Source organism: Narcine bancroftii, chromosome 3 (assembly GCF_036971445.1).
Source record: "Narcine bancroftii isolate sNarBan1 chromosome 3, sNarBan1.hap1, whole genome shotgun sequence".
Classification (NCBI taxonomy): domain Eukaryota; kingdom Metazoa; phylum Chordata; class Chondrichthyes; order Torpediniformes; family Narcinidae; genus Narcine; species Narcine bancroftii.
Genome location: NC_091471.1, coordinates 177,308,198 through 177,321,689, shown reverse-complemented (window position 1 = coordinate 177,321,689; position 13,492 = coordinate 177,308,198). Strand labels below are relative to the sequence as shown.

At 39.0% G+C, this 13,492-nt stretch overlaps 1 protein-coding gene across 4 annotated transcripts in view; it reads left to right on the top strand.

The window, feature by feature from the left end:
* The window catches only part of LOC138757891 (serine/threonine-protein phosphatase 2A 55 kDa regulatory subunit B gamma isoform), a 351,812-nt gene extending 338,691 nt beyond the window's left edge, over positions 1 to 13,121 (top strand). For all 4 annotated transcript variants that reach the window (XM_069925969.1, XM_069925967.1, XM_069925968.1 and 1 more), the window contains one exon: positions 12,801 to 13,121. In XM_069925969.1, the coding sequence (XP_069782070.1) occupies positions 12,801 to 13,092 (292 nt within the window). In that variant the 3' untranslated portion in view covers positions 13,093 to 13,121. The remainder of the gene's footprint in view (positions 1 to 12,800) is intronic.
* The last annotated feature ends 371 nt before the right edge of the window (positions 13,122 to 13,492 follow it).

Genomic DNA, 13,492 nt, shown 5'->3' with positions numbered 1-13,492 from the left:
GTTGGCCAATCTGTTTGCTAATAGTTTTGCTATTATCTTATAATCTGAGTTAAGTAGAGATATTGGTCTATACGATGCTGGTGTTAGTGGATCTTTCCCCGTCTTTGGTATTACTGTAATTATTGCTGTTTTACATGAATCTGGCATGTTTTGTGTTTCTTCAGTCTGGTTCATTACTTCCAGGAGAGGAGGAATTAATAACTCTTTAAATGTTTTATAGAATTCTATTGGGAGTCCGTCCTCTCCCGGCATTTAATTGTTCAGTAGCTTTTTTAATCTATCCTGTATTTCCTCTATTTCAAATTGTTTTATCAATTTGTTTTGCTCCTCTTATTGCAATTTCAGTAGTTCAATTTTAGCTAGAAACTCATCTATTTTGTCTTCTTTCCCTTCGTTCTCAGTTCAATATAATTGCTCGTAGAATTCCTTGAAGTTTTCATTGATCTCTGTTGGGTTATATGTAATTTGTTTGTCCTTTTTCCTTGATGCCAATACCGTTCTTTTAGTTTGTTCTGTTTTAAGCTGCCAAGCTAGTATTTTGTGCGTTTTTTCTCCGAGCTCATAATGCTTCTGCTGTATTTTCATTATGTTCTTCTCTACCTTGTACTTTTGTAGTGTTTCGTATTTTATTTTTTTGCCACCAATTCTCTTTTTGTTGTAGCTTCCCTTGTTGCTAGTTCTTTTTCTGTACTTACGGTTTCCCTTTCCAGCTGTTCTATTTCCCAATTGTAGTCCTTCTTCATCCTAGTTACATAACTTATTATCTGCCCTCTGATGAAAACTTTCATTGCATCCCATAATATAAATTTATCTTTCACTGATTCCGTATTTATTTCAAAGTACATTTTAATTTGGCGGTCAATGAATTCTCTATTTCCATTCCTTCCTGTCTTTTAAGGAGCATGGAGTTTAATCTCCATCTATACGTTGTCGGTGGGATGTCCTCCAGCTCTATTGCTAATAACAGGGGTGAATGATCCGATAACAATCTAGCTTTATATTCCATTTTCCTAACTCCCCCTTGGATGTGGGCTGACAACAGGAACAGGTCAATCCTTGAGTATGTTTTATGTCTACTCGAATAATATGAGTATTCCTTCTCCTTCGGGTGTTGTCTCCTCCATATATCCATAAGTTGCATTTCCTGCATTGATTTAACCATAAATTTGCCTACTTTGTTCTCTCTGCTAGTCTTTTGTCCAGTTTTATCCATCTTTGAGTCCAAATTAAGGTTAAAGTCCCCTCCTATTAGTATATTCCCCTGCGTATCTACAATCTTCAAAAATATATCTTGCATAAACTTTTGATCCTCTTCATTAGGTGCATATACATTGAGCAAATTCCAAAATTCTGAATATATCTGACACTTTATCATTACATATCTCCCTGCTGGATCTAGTATTTCCTCCTCTATTTTGATTGGTACATTTTTATTGATTAGTATAGCTACTCCTCTGGCTTTTGAGTTATATGATGCTGCTGTTACATGTCCTATCCAGTCTCTACTTAATTTCTTGTTTTCCACTTCAATTTGATGTGTTTCCTGCATGAATGCTATATCAATTTTTTCTTTTTTCAGTAAATTTAATAGCCTCTCCCTTTTGATTTGGTTATGTATTCCATTAATATTTATAGTCATATAGTTCAACATGGCCATTTCATACTTTGTTTACATCTCATTTCCACTTCCTCACCACCACCTTTCCCCTTTTCCCCATTTCCATTTCTCAGTTTTCTTTTTTTGAACGCACTGTCTGACAACATTTCTAAAGCATAAAATATTTCCACCATTTCCAAATCTAAAATTCCCTTAACCCCAAATCTCTCCCCCCCCCCCCCTGAGTTGCCCTTTGTCCCTTGCCGGGCAACCACAACTCCCCTCTCCATTTGGATTGCGAACCCGCTCGCAAGCATCAACTGATTTCGCAGTGACTGTTATTCTCTCCCACCCAATCTCCTCCAGAAAAGACTTTTATCTTCACATATAACAAACCTCACCTTCTTTTTTTTCCCCCTTACTTCCTTTCTTTCCTTTTCTTTCCCTCCTTTAGTTCTTACTTACACATTATTTTTTCTTCTTTATATGTAGTTTATCATTGTTCTTTGTTCTTGTTACATCTCTTCATCTCTCTTTCTGTCTTGCTGGCATTCTGCAAATTCTTATGCTTTCTCTGGATCTGAGAACAGTCTGTTTTTCTACCCTGGGATAACTATTTTAAGCACCGCTGGATATCTTAACCATATAACCGTTTACAGCATGGAAACAGGCCATGTCGGCCCTCTTAACATAAATTTATAGCCTTTCTTCCATAGGATCGATTTTGCTGCATTAAACTCCTTCCTCTTCTTCAGGAGCTCAAAACTGATGTCTGGGTAGAAAAAAAAAATTGACCTTTGTATTCCAGTGGTTTTTTTGTCTTCTCTCATTTTATTCCTTGCCCGCTCCAATATATTTTCTCTTGTCGTATATCTCAGGGATTTTACTAAAATGGATCTTGGTTTTTGTTGTGACTGTGGTTTCGGGGCTAGTGTTCTGTGTGCCCTTTCTATTTCCCTGCATTTCTGGCATTCCCAGAACTTTTAGAATCCATTATTTTATAAATTCTTTCATATCTTTGCCTTCTTCATCTTCCTTAAGGCCCACTATCTTTATATTGTTTCTCCTACTATAGTTTTCCATTATATCCATCTTCTGAGCTAACAACTTCTGTGTTTCTTTAACTTTTTTATCACTTTCTTCCAATTTTCTTTTTAAGTCATTCCCTTACATATCTACCGCCATTACATGTTCTTCCACATTTTCTAATCTTCTCCGTACATCTGTTATGACCAGCTCTATTCTACTTACTTTTTCTTCTGTACTTTTCATTTTTCTTTTAATGTCACTAAATTCTTGCGTCAGCCATTCTCTTAATCCTTTCATATATTCTTGAAATTTTTTTAAATCTATGTACTGTCCATTCATTTTACCTCCTATTCCTTTGTGCAGAGCTTGGTGTTCTTCTTCTTCTTCTTCTGTGTCTGCTCTTGGGTTTGTATCTTCTATTTCTCTTCCTTGTATCTGTGTCTCTTCTGACTTTCTTGTTGAGCTGCTTGTCTCAGTTTGTTGGGTATTTTTTTTTCCATGGTGTCTTGATGATGGTCCTCTTCTGGGTTGGTTATCTGTTGTGTCTCTAGTTTCCTTTTTTCATTCTCACCCCTCCCGTTCCCATTGTTTTCTTTATCTTCCAGCTGGGAGCCCTGCTGTCAGGCATCTCTCAGCTGTTCATGCTGTGGAGTTTCACTCCACAGCTGGTCTCCCCTCCCATCGGTGTTGTCTTTGTCATGCGCATTTGCGGACCTCTGTTTGGCTCCATGAGCCATCTTTGCAGTCCTGCGTTCGATGGGTCGCGACCCTGCGGGGTCTCCACTGACCTCAGGGAGTGGGCTCCTCTTTCCACGGCGGGTCCCTGCTTTTTCGTACAGGTAAGGCCTTCACCTTTCTCTTCCAGCATCTTTCTTTCTTCTTTTCTTCCCGTTGTTTTTGGCTTTTCTTTCTTAGGTGCCATTTTCTCCACACCTTTATTTTTTATTTGTTTTGATTTGTGTGTCTGGGGCTTTGTTTTTTTCTTCACTTTTTTTCTGGAGAGGGCTGGTATTCTCCTACTGGCCACTACTCCATCATGTGACTCCTGTGATTTTTCCATTCTGAAGTGTCTCCCTATCTTCTGGGAGAGGTAGTTCACACAGGAAAGACCAAAACTCCAAATATCCATATCACATCGCGAGTTTAGACAGTACACCTGAAGTGTGGTACTTAAGGAAGCTGGACATCCTATTCTCTTGTTCATGGATCGCCTGCAGTTCAGTTCAGACTGCAGACGATCTGTGAAAATAACTAAGGTCAAGAAGGTAAAATGTCAGAATGTGAATAAGTCCTTACCACTGGGAACTTCGACTTACTGTGCTGGAAGCAGTGGTGATCCGGGATTCCAAAGTTATGGGGACAGATAAGAGGCTCTGTAGAGGAGACGAGCCTCCTCTTTAAAAAAACAGTCACTGCGAAATCAGTTGATGCTTGGTTCGGCTGGGAGTCGGAGGAGGAGCTTGGAGAGAGTCGGGCTGTGAATCAGAGGAGAAGGAGCTTGCTGAAAGTGACAGGGTTAATTAGTCAAGGGGCCAATAAAAGGAGTGAAAAGGGAGGGAGCGGCCAGCGAGGAGTGGCTCAGTGAGTGAGTGGAGTGGAGCAGTGAAGGAGTGAGACTTCCTGGCTTTGGCTTATCAGGCTTCGGCGAAAGCAGGCAAGGAGAAAAGGTAAGCTGAGTTATTTGCCTTCGTATTCAGAGTCATGCCAATAGGGTTCATGCTCTGTACTGGGTGTCAGGTGTGGGAACAATGGGTGCCCTCCACCCTCCCAAATGGCCATATCTGCACCAGGTGTACCGAGATGCACTTACTAAGGGAGCGAATTAGGGATATGGAGTTGCAGATTGATGACCTGCGGCTTGTAAGGGAGAGTGAGGAGTTAATCGACTCAACTTTCAGGGTGATAAATACTCCAGAACCCGTGTCAGGTAAGTGGAAAACCGTCAGGGGGGGAAAGAAAAAAGCGAGAAAAACGGAGAGCACACCAGTGACTCTCCCACTCAGCAACAGTTATGTTGTGTTGGATTCTGTTGAAGGAGATGACCGGACAGAAGATGGCCACGGGCACCAGGTCAATGGCAATGAGCCTGGCAGACTGGTGCAAAAGAAAAGGAAAAGGAGAAATGCAGTAGTTATTGGGGACTCCATTGTCAGGGGTACGGACAAGAGGTTCTGTGAGCCAGATAAGTATATCCGCATGGTGTGCTGCCTCCCTGATGCAAGGGTACGAAATATCACAAATTGGGTCCAAAATATTCTGAGAGGAGAGGGAGAGCAGCCTGATGTCTTGGTACATGTAGGTACAAACGACATTGACAAGAAAAGGGAGGTGGTAATGAAAAGGGATTACAGTGAGCTGGGACGAAAGCTGAAAGACAGGGATGCTAGGGTGGTGATCTCGGGATTACTACCTGTTCCAAATGCAAGTGATGAAAAGAATGTAAGGATAAGGAAAATGAACGTGTGGCTGAGGTGCTAGTGTACAAGGCAAGGATTTGGCTTCTTGGATCATTGGGATCTCTTTTGGGGAAGGCATGATCTTTACAAGAGGGACGGGTTGCACCTAAGTCCAAAAGGTGTCAACATTTTGGCAAATATGTTTGGTACAGCAGTGGGGCAAAGTTTAAACTAATTTGGCATGGGTGTGGGAACCAGAATGATAGGAAAAAGGTTAGGGAAGATAAAGTAATGGCCAGGAAAAGTAAAATAGGAAAAGTAATGTTGGGAGGAGAACGTAAAAAATCAGATGGTGCAGTGAATTTTCGGGTCAATGATAGTGTTAAGAAAATTAAAAAGAAAAATAGTGGGCAGAAAAATCAAAAGAAAAGGTTACAGAAGTCACTAGATATTAAAAGGACAAAGAGCATAACGGCACTTTATCCGAATGCCCGCAGTATTAGAAATAAGGTTGGTGAACTTGAGGCGCAAATCGGTACCCATGCCTATGATTTGGTAGCCATCACGGAAACATGGCTACAAGGTGACCCTAATTGGGAATTAAACTTTCAAGGGTATCAGGTGGTGCAAAGCGATAGACAGGATGGTAAGGGATGTGGAGTTGCACACTTAATCAAAGATGAGCTCCAGGCAGTAGTGAAGAATGATATAAGATCTAAAGAGCATAATGTTGAGTCCATTTGGGTAGAGATAAAGAATAACAAAGGGAAAAAATTATTGGTGGATGTTATCTATCGCCCACCATATAACAATAGTTTAGTGGCACAGGAAATAAATAGAGGGATAAGTGAGGCATGTAATAATGATACGGCAGTTGTCATGGGGGACTTTAACTTCCACATAGATTGGGAAAATCAAAATGGTCATGGAAGTCTGGAAGAGGACTTCATAGAATGCATCCGCGATAGCTTTCTTGAGCAGCATGTTAAGGAACCAACAAAAGAAAATGCTCTCCTGGATCTAGTGTTGTGCAATGAGATAGGTAGAGTAAATGATGTAATAGTCAGAGACCATCTGGGAAATCGCGATCATAATATGATTGAATTTCTCATTCAGATGGAAGGGGAAATAGTTAGATCTAAAACTAATATATTATCCTTAAACAGGGGTGACTACCATAGGATGAGGGAGGAATTGGGCAGAGTGGACTGGGAGCACAGGCTAATTGATGAAACAGTTGAGGAACAGTGGAAGATTTTCAAAGAAATATTTTGTAATGCTCAACAAAAATATATTCCGGTCAGGAAAAAGGGCAGCAAGGGAGGGAAAAATCAACCGTGGTTAACAAAGGAAATAAAGGAGAGTATAAAATTGAAGGCGCAGGTGTACAAAGCTGCAAAGAGCAGTGGGAAACTGGAAGATTTGGAAAACTTTAAGAGACAACAAGGGGTTACAAAGCGGGTAATAAGAAATGGGAAAAAGGATTATGAAAGTAAATTGGCACAAAATATTAAAACAGAAAGCAAAAAATTTTATAAATATATAAAACGGAAGAGGGTGGCCAGAGTTAACATAGTACCCTTGGAGGATGAGAAAGGAAAACTGGTAGCAAAAAATGAGGAAATGGCCGAGGCATTAAACAAATATTTTGTGTCAGTCTTCACGGTGGAAGACACGTCCAGCATGCCCAAGTGCGGAGTTAAGGATGCGAATGTTGGGGAGGGCCTTGATAAAATAGTTGTTGCAAAGGAAGTAGTGATGGAGAAACTAATGGGACTAAAGCCAGACAAATCATCTGGTCCTGATGATATGCATCCAAGGGTTCTGAAGGAAATGGCAGAAGTTATAGTTGATGCATTGGTGGTCATATACCAAAATTCCTTGGATTCTGGGCAGGTCCCGGCAGACTAGAAAACAGCAAATGTCACGCCACTTTTTAAGAAGGGATGGTGGAAATTATCGGCCAATTAGCTTGACGTCTGTGGTTGGAAAAATGCTTGAAGCCATCATTAAAGATGAAATAGTGAAACTTTTGAAACGTAAGGGTTCAATCAGGCAGATGCAGCATGGTTTTAGAAAGGGAAGATCTTGTTTGACAAACTTGTTAGGATTCTTTGAGGATATAATGGGTGCGGTGGATAGAGGGGAACAGGTTGATGTTGTATATTTGGATTTCCAAAAAGCATTTGATAAAGTGCCGCACAAGAGACTTATTAGTAAGTTACAGGAAAGTGGAGTCCAGGGAAATATATTGGCCTGGATTGAAAATTGGTTGTCTGACAGGAGGCAGAGAGTCTGGATAAATGGGAGTTTTTCAGTTTGGCAGAGAGTGGTAAGTGGGGTGCCGCAGGGGTCAGAGTTAGGCCCACAACTGTTCATCATTTACATTGATGACTTGAAGGAGGGGACAAAATGTGGTGTAGCCAAGTTTGCGGATGACACTAAATTGAGTGGAAGAGCAAATTGTAATGAGGATGTGGAGAGTCTGCAGAGGGATATAGTTAAGCTGGATGAGTAGGCAAAGGTCTGGCAGATGGAGTACAATGTTAGTAAGTGTGAGGTTATCCACTTTGGCAAGAAAAATACAAGAGCTGAGTATTATTTAAAGGGTGAAAAACTACAGCATGCTGTTGTGCAGAGGGACATGGGAGTGCTTGTGCATGAATCGCAAAAAGTTAGGTTGCAGGTGCAGTAGGTTATTAAAAAGGCAAATGGAATGTTGGCCTTCATTGCTAAAGGAATTGAATTCAGGAGTAGGGAGGTAATGTTGCAACTGTATAAGGTACTGGTGAGACCGCACCTGGAGTACTGTGTCCAGTTCTGGTCTCCATATTTGAGGAATGATATACTGGCTTTGGAGATGGTCTAGAGGAGGTTTTCTAGGTTGATCCCTGGGATGAAGGGGTTGACTTATGATGAAATCATTTAGGATTGTATTCACTCGAGTTCAGAAGAATGAGAGATCTTATAGAAACATATAGGATTATGAAGGGTATGGATAGGATAGATGTAGGAAGGTTTTTTGAGCTGGCCGGGGAATCTAAAAGGAGAGGACACAGTCTCAAGATTCGGGGGAGTAGATTTAGGACAGAGATGAGGAAAAATAGTTTTTCCCAGAGAGTAGTGAATGTTTAGAATTCTCTAACCAGGGAAGTGGTTGAGGCTGCCTCATTAAACATATTTAAAATTCGGTTAGATAAATTTTTACATGATAGAGGAATTAGGGGATATGGGGAGAAGGCAGGTAGGTGTAGTTAGGTCATAAATTAGATCAGCCATGATCGTATTGAATGGCAGAGCAGGCTCGATGGTCCATTTTTGGCCTACTCCTGTTCCTACTTCCTATGTTCCTATGTTCCTATATCCCGGATGGTATGTTCCTCCCTGTTGCCAGGGTCTGAGATATCTCAGATTGAGTTCATGGCACTCTCAGGAAGGAGGGTGAGCAGCCAGATGTTGTGGTCCATTTAGGGGAGGTGAGAAGGTCCTGGAAGGAGAATTCAGGGAGTTGGACGCTAGTTTGAAGGACAGGACCTCTAGGGTTATGATCTCGGGATTGCGACCTGTGCCACATGCTGGCAAGGTTAGAAACCTTACAGGAAGGTTTGCTCATGCTACTTCAGTGGGTTTAAATTAGATTTGCACGGGCATGAGAACCAGAGTGCCAGAGCAGATAGAGGAGTGGAGATGAGAAGAGCCAAAGTGGCCTGTTTCTGTGCTGTAATGTTCTATGGTTCAGTCTTATGGTGACCATTTTGAAGCAGAAATGGATGTGGTTAGTGGAAAGGCACATTACACCCTTTAACCTTTCACGTCTGTTATTTTAAAAATGTATTGTAATAGTCTTCTCAATTAGGAGGACAGCTGTATTTCCAGAATAATTCTTTTTAATAAAGAGTATTGTTGCGGGGGCGTGGCAAGATGGCATAAGGATCAGACGTGTCTTCCAGTCCTCTCCTGACTCTAACTTATTGCTTTGTCTAGAAATGCCCGTTAAAATTCTTTAAAAGTTTAGATAACTTCAGAGCTGTTAATTTAACTTCTGACGGTACAATTGGTGAAAAAGAGCAAAAAAAAATGACAACAGATCATCAAAAAACTACATTTTCTAAAAGTTCAAGTTTTGGAGCCTACCTACAGGAAAAACATCGAGACTCAGCCTGAAATGGATCCCAGGAGAGAGATACAGCTTTTGGATGTAGAGATTAATGTTACATCGGTAGAGCCCCCTAAAGAGGGCGCCAAACAGCCTTTAGAACAAAGAGTTATTCAGGTTCGTACATGTGCAGTAGCATCTGACAGCAATGTTATGAATGAACGATTTGTGAATCTTGAATCTAAAGATTATGACTGAACTTGGTACTAGGTTTAATACTCTGGTGAAAATACATTCTCAACAGATGGCTGAGTTTGAAGCTTTTAAGCTTGAAGTGAGAGATAAATTTAATTCGTGTGAAGAAGATATAGACGAAATACAGGATCAAGTTTTTGATGTGACCAAAAGGGTCGAAGACTTACAAACTCAAAATAAAAATTTGGTGAAAAAGATTGATTATTTGGAAAACCAATCCAGACGGAACAATATAAAGATTATTGGTTTGCCGGAAGGTATGGAGGGACCAGACCCAAGAAAATTTTTTACTGAATGGATTCCACAGGTGCTGGGTCAAGAACATTTCCCGGAAGGTATAATACTGGAACGTGCTCATAGAGCCTTGCGTAGAAGACCTATTTCAGGTCAAAGTCCAAGACCTGTTTTGGTTCGTTGCTTGAATTATTATGACAGAGAAATAATTTTATGAGTGGCTATTAGAAATGCACAACAGAGAAAATCACCCTTGATGATTCAAAATAATCGAGTTTTCTTCTATGCGGATTTGAGTCAAGAAGTTATGTTCCAACGACGGGAATTCAATCCTGCTAAAGAGTTGTTGTGGAAGAAAGATTACAAGGCAACCTTTAGATATCCAGCTGTTTTGAAGGTTTTCCAAGATGGTTGCCAACCAAAGTTCTTTGATTCTTCAAAGGAAGCTATAGCATTTGCTCAAGAGCTGTCAATTACTCAGTTTCAACAGAGACATAGTCCGCCGCGATCTCTAAGGAGACAAGAGATGGAAGAAAAGAGCCGTGTTCCAAGAAGGAATGGTTGTAATGGTGACTCGGTAGTTGGAGTTGATTAAAAAAAGAGTTGTCCTTTTTTTTTCTAATGTTTTTTTTTGAAGAAAAAAGGAATATTAAATAATGATGATGTTAGTTTAAGATGAAGTGAGAGTTGGGGGAGAGAACTGGATAGGCACTATTTCCTGAAAGTCACCCATTTTTTTTGGGAGTTACCGCACTGCGCGGTTTAGACAGGAGGGGGTATTTTTAACCTCCTACCCGTTTTCTTTTTTCCTTTTTTTTGTATTATTAGATTAAAGAGTGAAGGGGGTTTTTTTTGTTTAAATATAAAAAAAAAGCATAAGAAAGTATTTGATTGTTTAAAAAACTAAAAATTGATGTGGTTTTTTTTGTAAAGTTTATTCAGTAGATAAGGAATATTTGAAATTTAAATGTGAATGGGATGGATAAAGTTTTTTTTTAATATTTTTTCTTTAACTTTAAGGTGAAAGGAGTGGTAATTCTGGTGTATATTATTTTGCTATTTTAGTTATAGAACGAAGGGAATAATGGTGAAAGTTATAAATTGAATTGTACAATTCTTAATGAGGCTTGAATTTTGTTTGTGGTTTATGCTCCATTTGTTGAAGATATAGATTTAGTTGTAGATGTGTTTTTATTATTTGGATATCTGAATTTTAACGGAATGATTGGGGATATTTAAATGTGGTATTGGAGCTTTTATTGGATAACTATTCAAGAGTAAAAGGGAAAAATGGTGGAAGAGTACTAAAATTGAATTGTACAATGCTTAAGGAGGTTTGAATTTTGTTTTAATATGGTGGTTTATGTGACTAATATGATGATAGATGTGAAGTTAGTTGATATTTGGTGAATGTTTATCTCTATAGAGAAAGTTTTTTTTTCATTTTTTTTTATGCTATAATTTTTTTTAAGAATTGATTATTGTTTAAGAATTTTTGATAGATAATGTTACTAACTTTACTAATTTTTTATATTAATTAACCCCGTTTGTGAAATATATGCATTTAAGTTTGATTTAAATATGTTTTTCTAAGTCTGATATTTTAGTATTAATTACTTTTCTTTTTGTTAGTATTTTAATCGGTTATGTTTTTGTTGTTTTTTTTGTAAGTGGGTTTTTTTCTCACATATATTATTAACTTTATTAATTCTTCACTCTTTATTTTGGGGGTAAAGGGGGGGTTGGACTAATTTGAGTTGGGTTATTAATGTGTAATAATTATTGGGGAAGGTATAGTTTATTTAGATTACGGATACTGTATTGTAATTTTTATTATTTTATTCTTAATTTTTTTTAAAATGTAATCCTATATGTTATTCATGTTATAAAATTTTAAATAAAGTTTAAAAAAAAAAGAGTATTGTTGCTTGTATTGTCTAGAATCATCTAATTTCTGAAGGCGTATTAAAGTTGCAGTGTAATATTTACAGGTGACAATCCAGTATAAATTCTTTTGTTTATGGTGGCCATGGATATGGGTTCAGGAAGCAAGAATTTCTCAGCCAATGTGACTTTTGTAATGGTTAGCGCAACACTGTTACAGCGCAAGTAACTGGGACCCAGGTTTGAATGCCACGCTGTCTCTAAAGAGTTTGTACATTCTCCCTCTGTCTGCATGGGTCTCGTTTGGGGTGCTCTGGTTTCCTCCAAACATTCAAAACGTACTGGGGGTGCAGGTCAATTTGGTGTAATTGGGCGGCACGGGCTCGTGGTCCAAAAAGGTTTGTTACCATGCTGTATGTCAAGATTAGCTCAAATTAAACTTCAAATGAGAAGGATCATGTCAATTTGTAAAATACTATTGGTTCTGTACCTGATTTAGTGTGGTCAGGAAAATAGTGGGCAGCTTGCTATTTACTCTTCAGCGAGACAGATTGCTGACGATGCTGCACTGAATTCCTGATAGGCAAATTAGATAAGTTTCCCTCCTCTTGATCAGGTCTTGATGGCCTCTGCATGCATATCTGACACAGATTTTCATCCAGCCCTCTTTGTTTGTGAGCATTAATCTGAGATTTAAACCCAACTTGACTTCAGACCTTTGAAGTTTGCATCTGGTTGGAAGAGTTTTTTTTCCCTCTTTGGATGGATGTGGTGCAGCATCAGACTGAGCTTAAACATTGAGCTGAACCTCTTGAGCTTGGACCTTTGAATGAAAAATGGTTTCGATTGAAACATATTTTCACGACAGATCCTGTAAACCACACTCTTTCAGAACTTTTGACCTTCTAAGGGACAGTGTGCCTGGGATAATGTTAGGGTGATAGAAATAAAATAAAAGCCTTGCTGATCCAAACTTCAACTAGAGCTTGACCACAGTGGAGCTAAATCTCATTGGGGGTCACTCAATTCATGGAAGGTACTACCTGTATTAGGCAAAGTTATTGGGTTTTTTTTTTGCAGTTTTGTAGCATTCAGTGGTACCTGTAAGACAAATAGATGTTTTCACAATGGGATTGAAAGAGGTATTTAAAAATTGCTTGGAAAAAATGTTTGTTGTAGTCTTAAACAGACAGTTCATTAATGTAATTCAAACTGACTCATTGTCTGCTGTCACATTTATTTGATCATGCTGATTAATTAACTAAAAGCACTTTCCTTGAATAAACCTTCAACATCCATCTCTTCACAGCGTTATTATGACTGGTGCCTACAATAACTTCTTCAGGATGTTTGACCGGAACACAAAACGGGATGTCACGCTGGAAGCTTCCAGGGAGAACAGTAAACCACGAGCTGTGCTGAAACCACGCAAAGTCTGCACGGGAGGCAAGAGGAGAAAAGACGAAATTAGTGTTGACAGTTTAGACTTTAACAAGAAGATCCTGCACATGGCCTGGCACCCAACAGAGAACATAATAGCAGTGGCAGCGACAAACAATCTTTACATATTTCAGGATAAAGTGAACTCTGAGATGCACTAGGTTTATAAATACCTTGGTCTAATTATAAACCAACCTTTTTTTTCCTGACCTTTCTGCCATTGATCTTCACAAGGTTGAATTCATCTTAGTGGAATTGTGAAGTGTGGTTTCTCATTAGTGTGTATCATTTGTCAGTAAGAATTGATTTCTGTCTGTCACTGGGGGTGAGCTGACCATTTCAGCATAAATACAGAAGGGCAAGTTTGACTACCATCAACACAATAACACCTCTTCTCCAGTCAGGTTTCTATGGCTTAGGCATCTTTTAAAAATTACTGGTTATTAATCTTTTCATCCAAGATCTCTGGATTTATAGTCAAGGACACAAACCAAATCGGAATGCCTATTAATTTCTGATATATTTCAGTCTTTATGGTGGATATAGTTGGTAATGCATCAG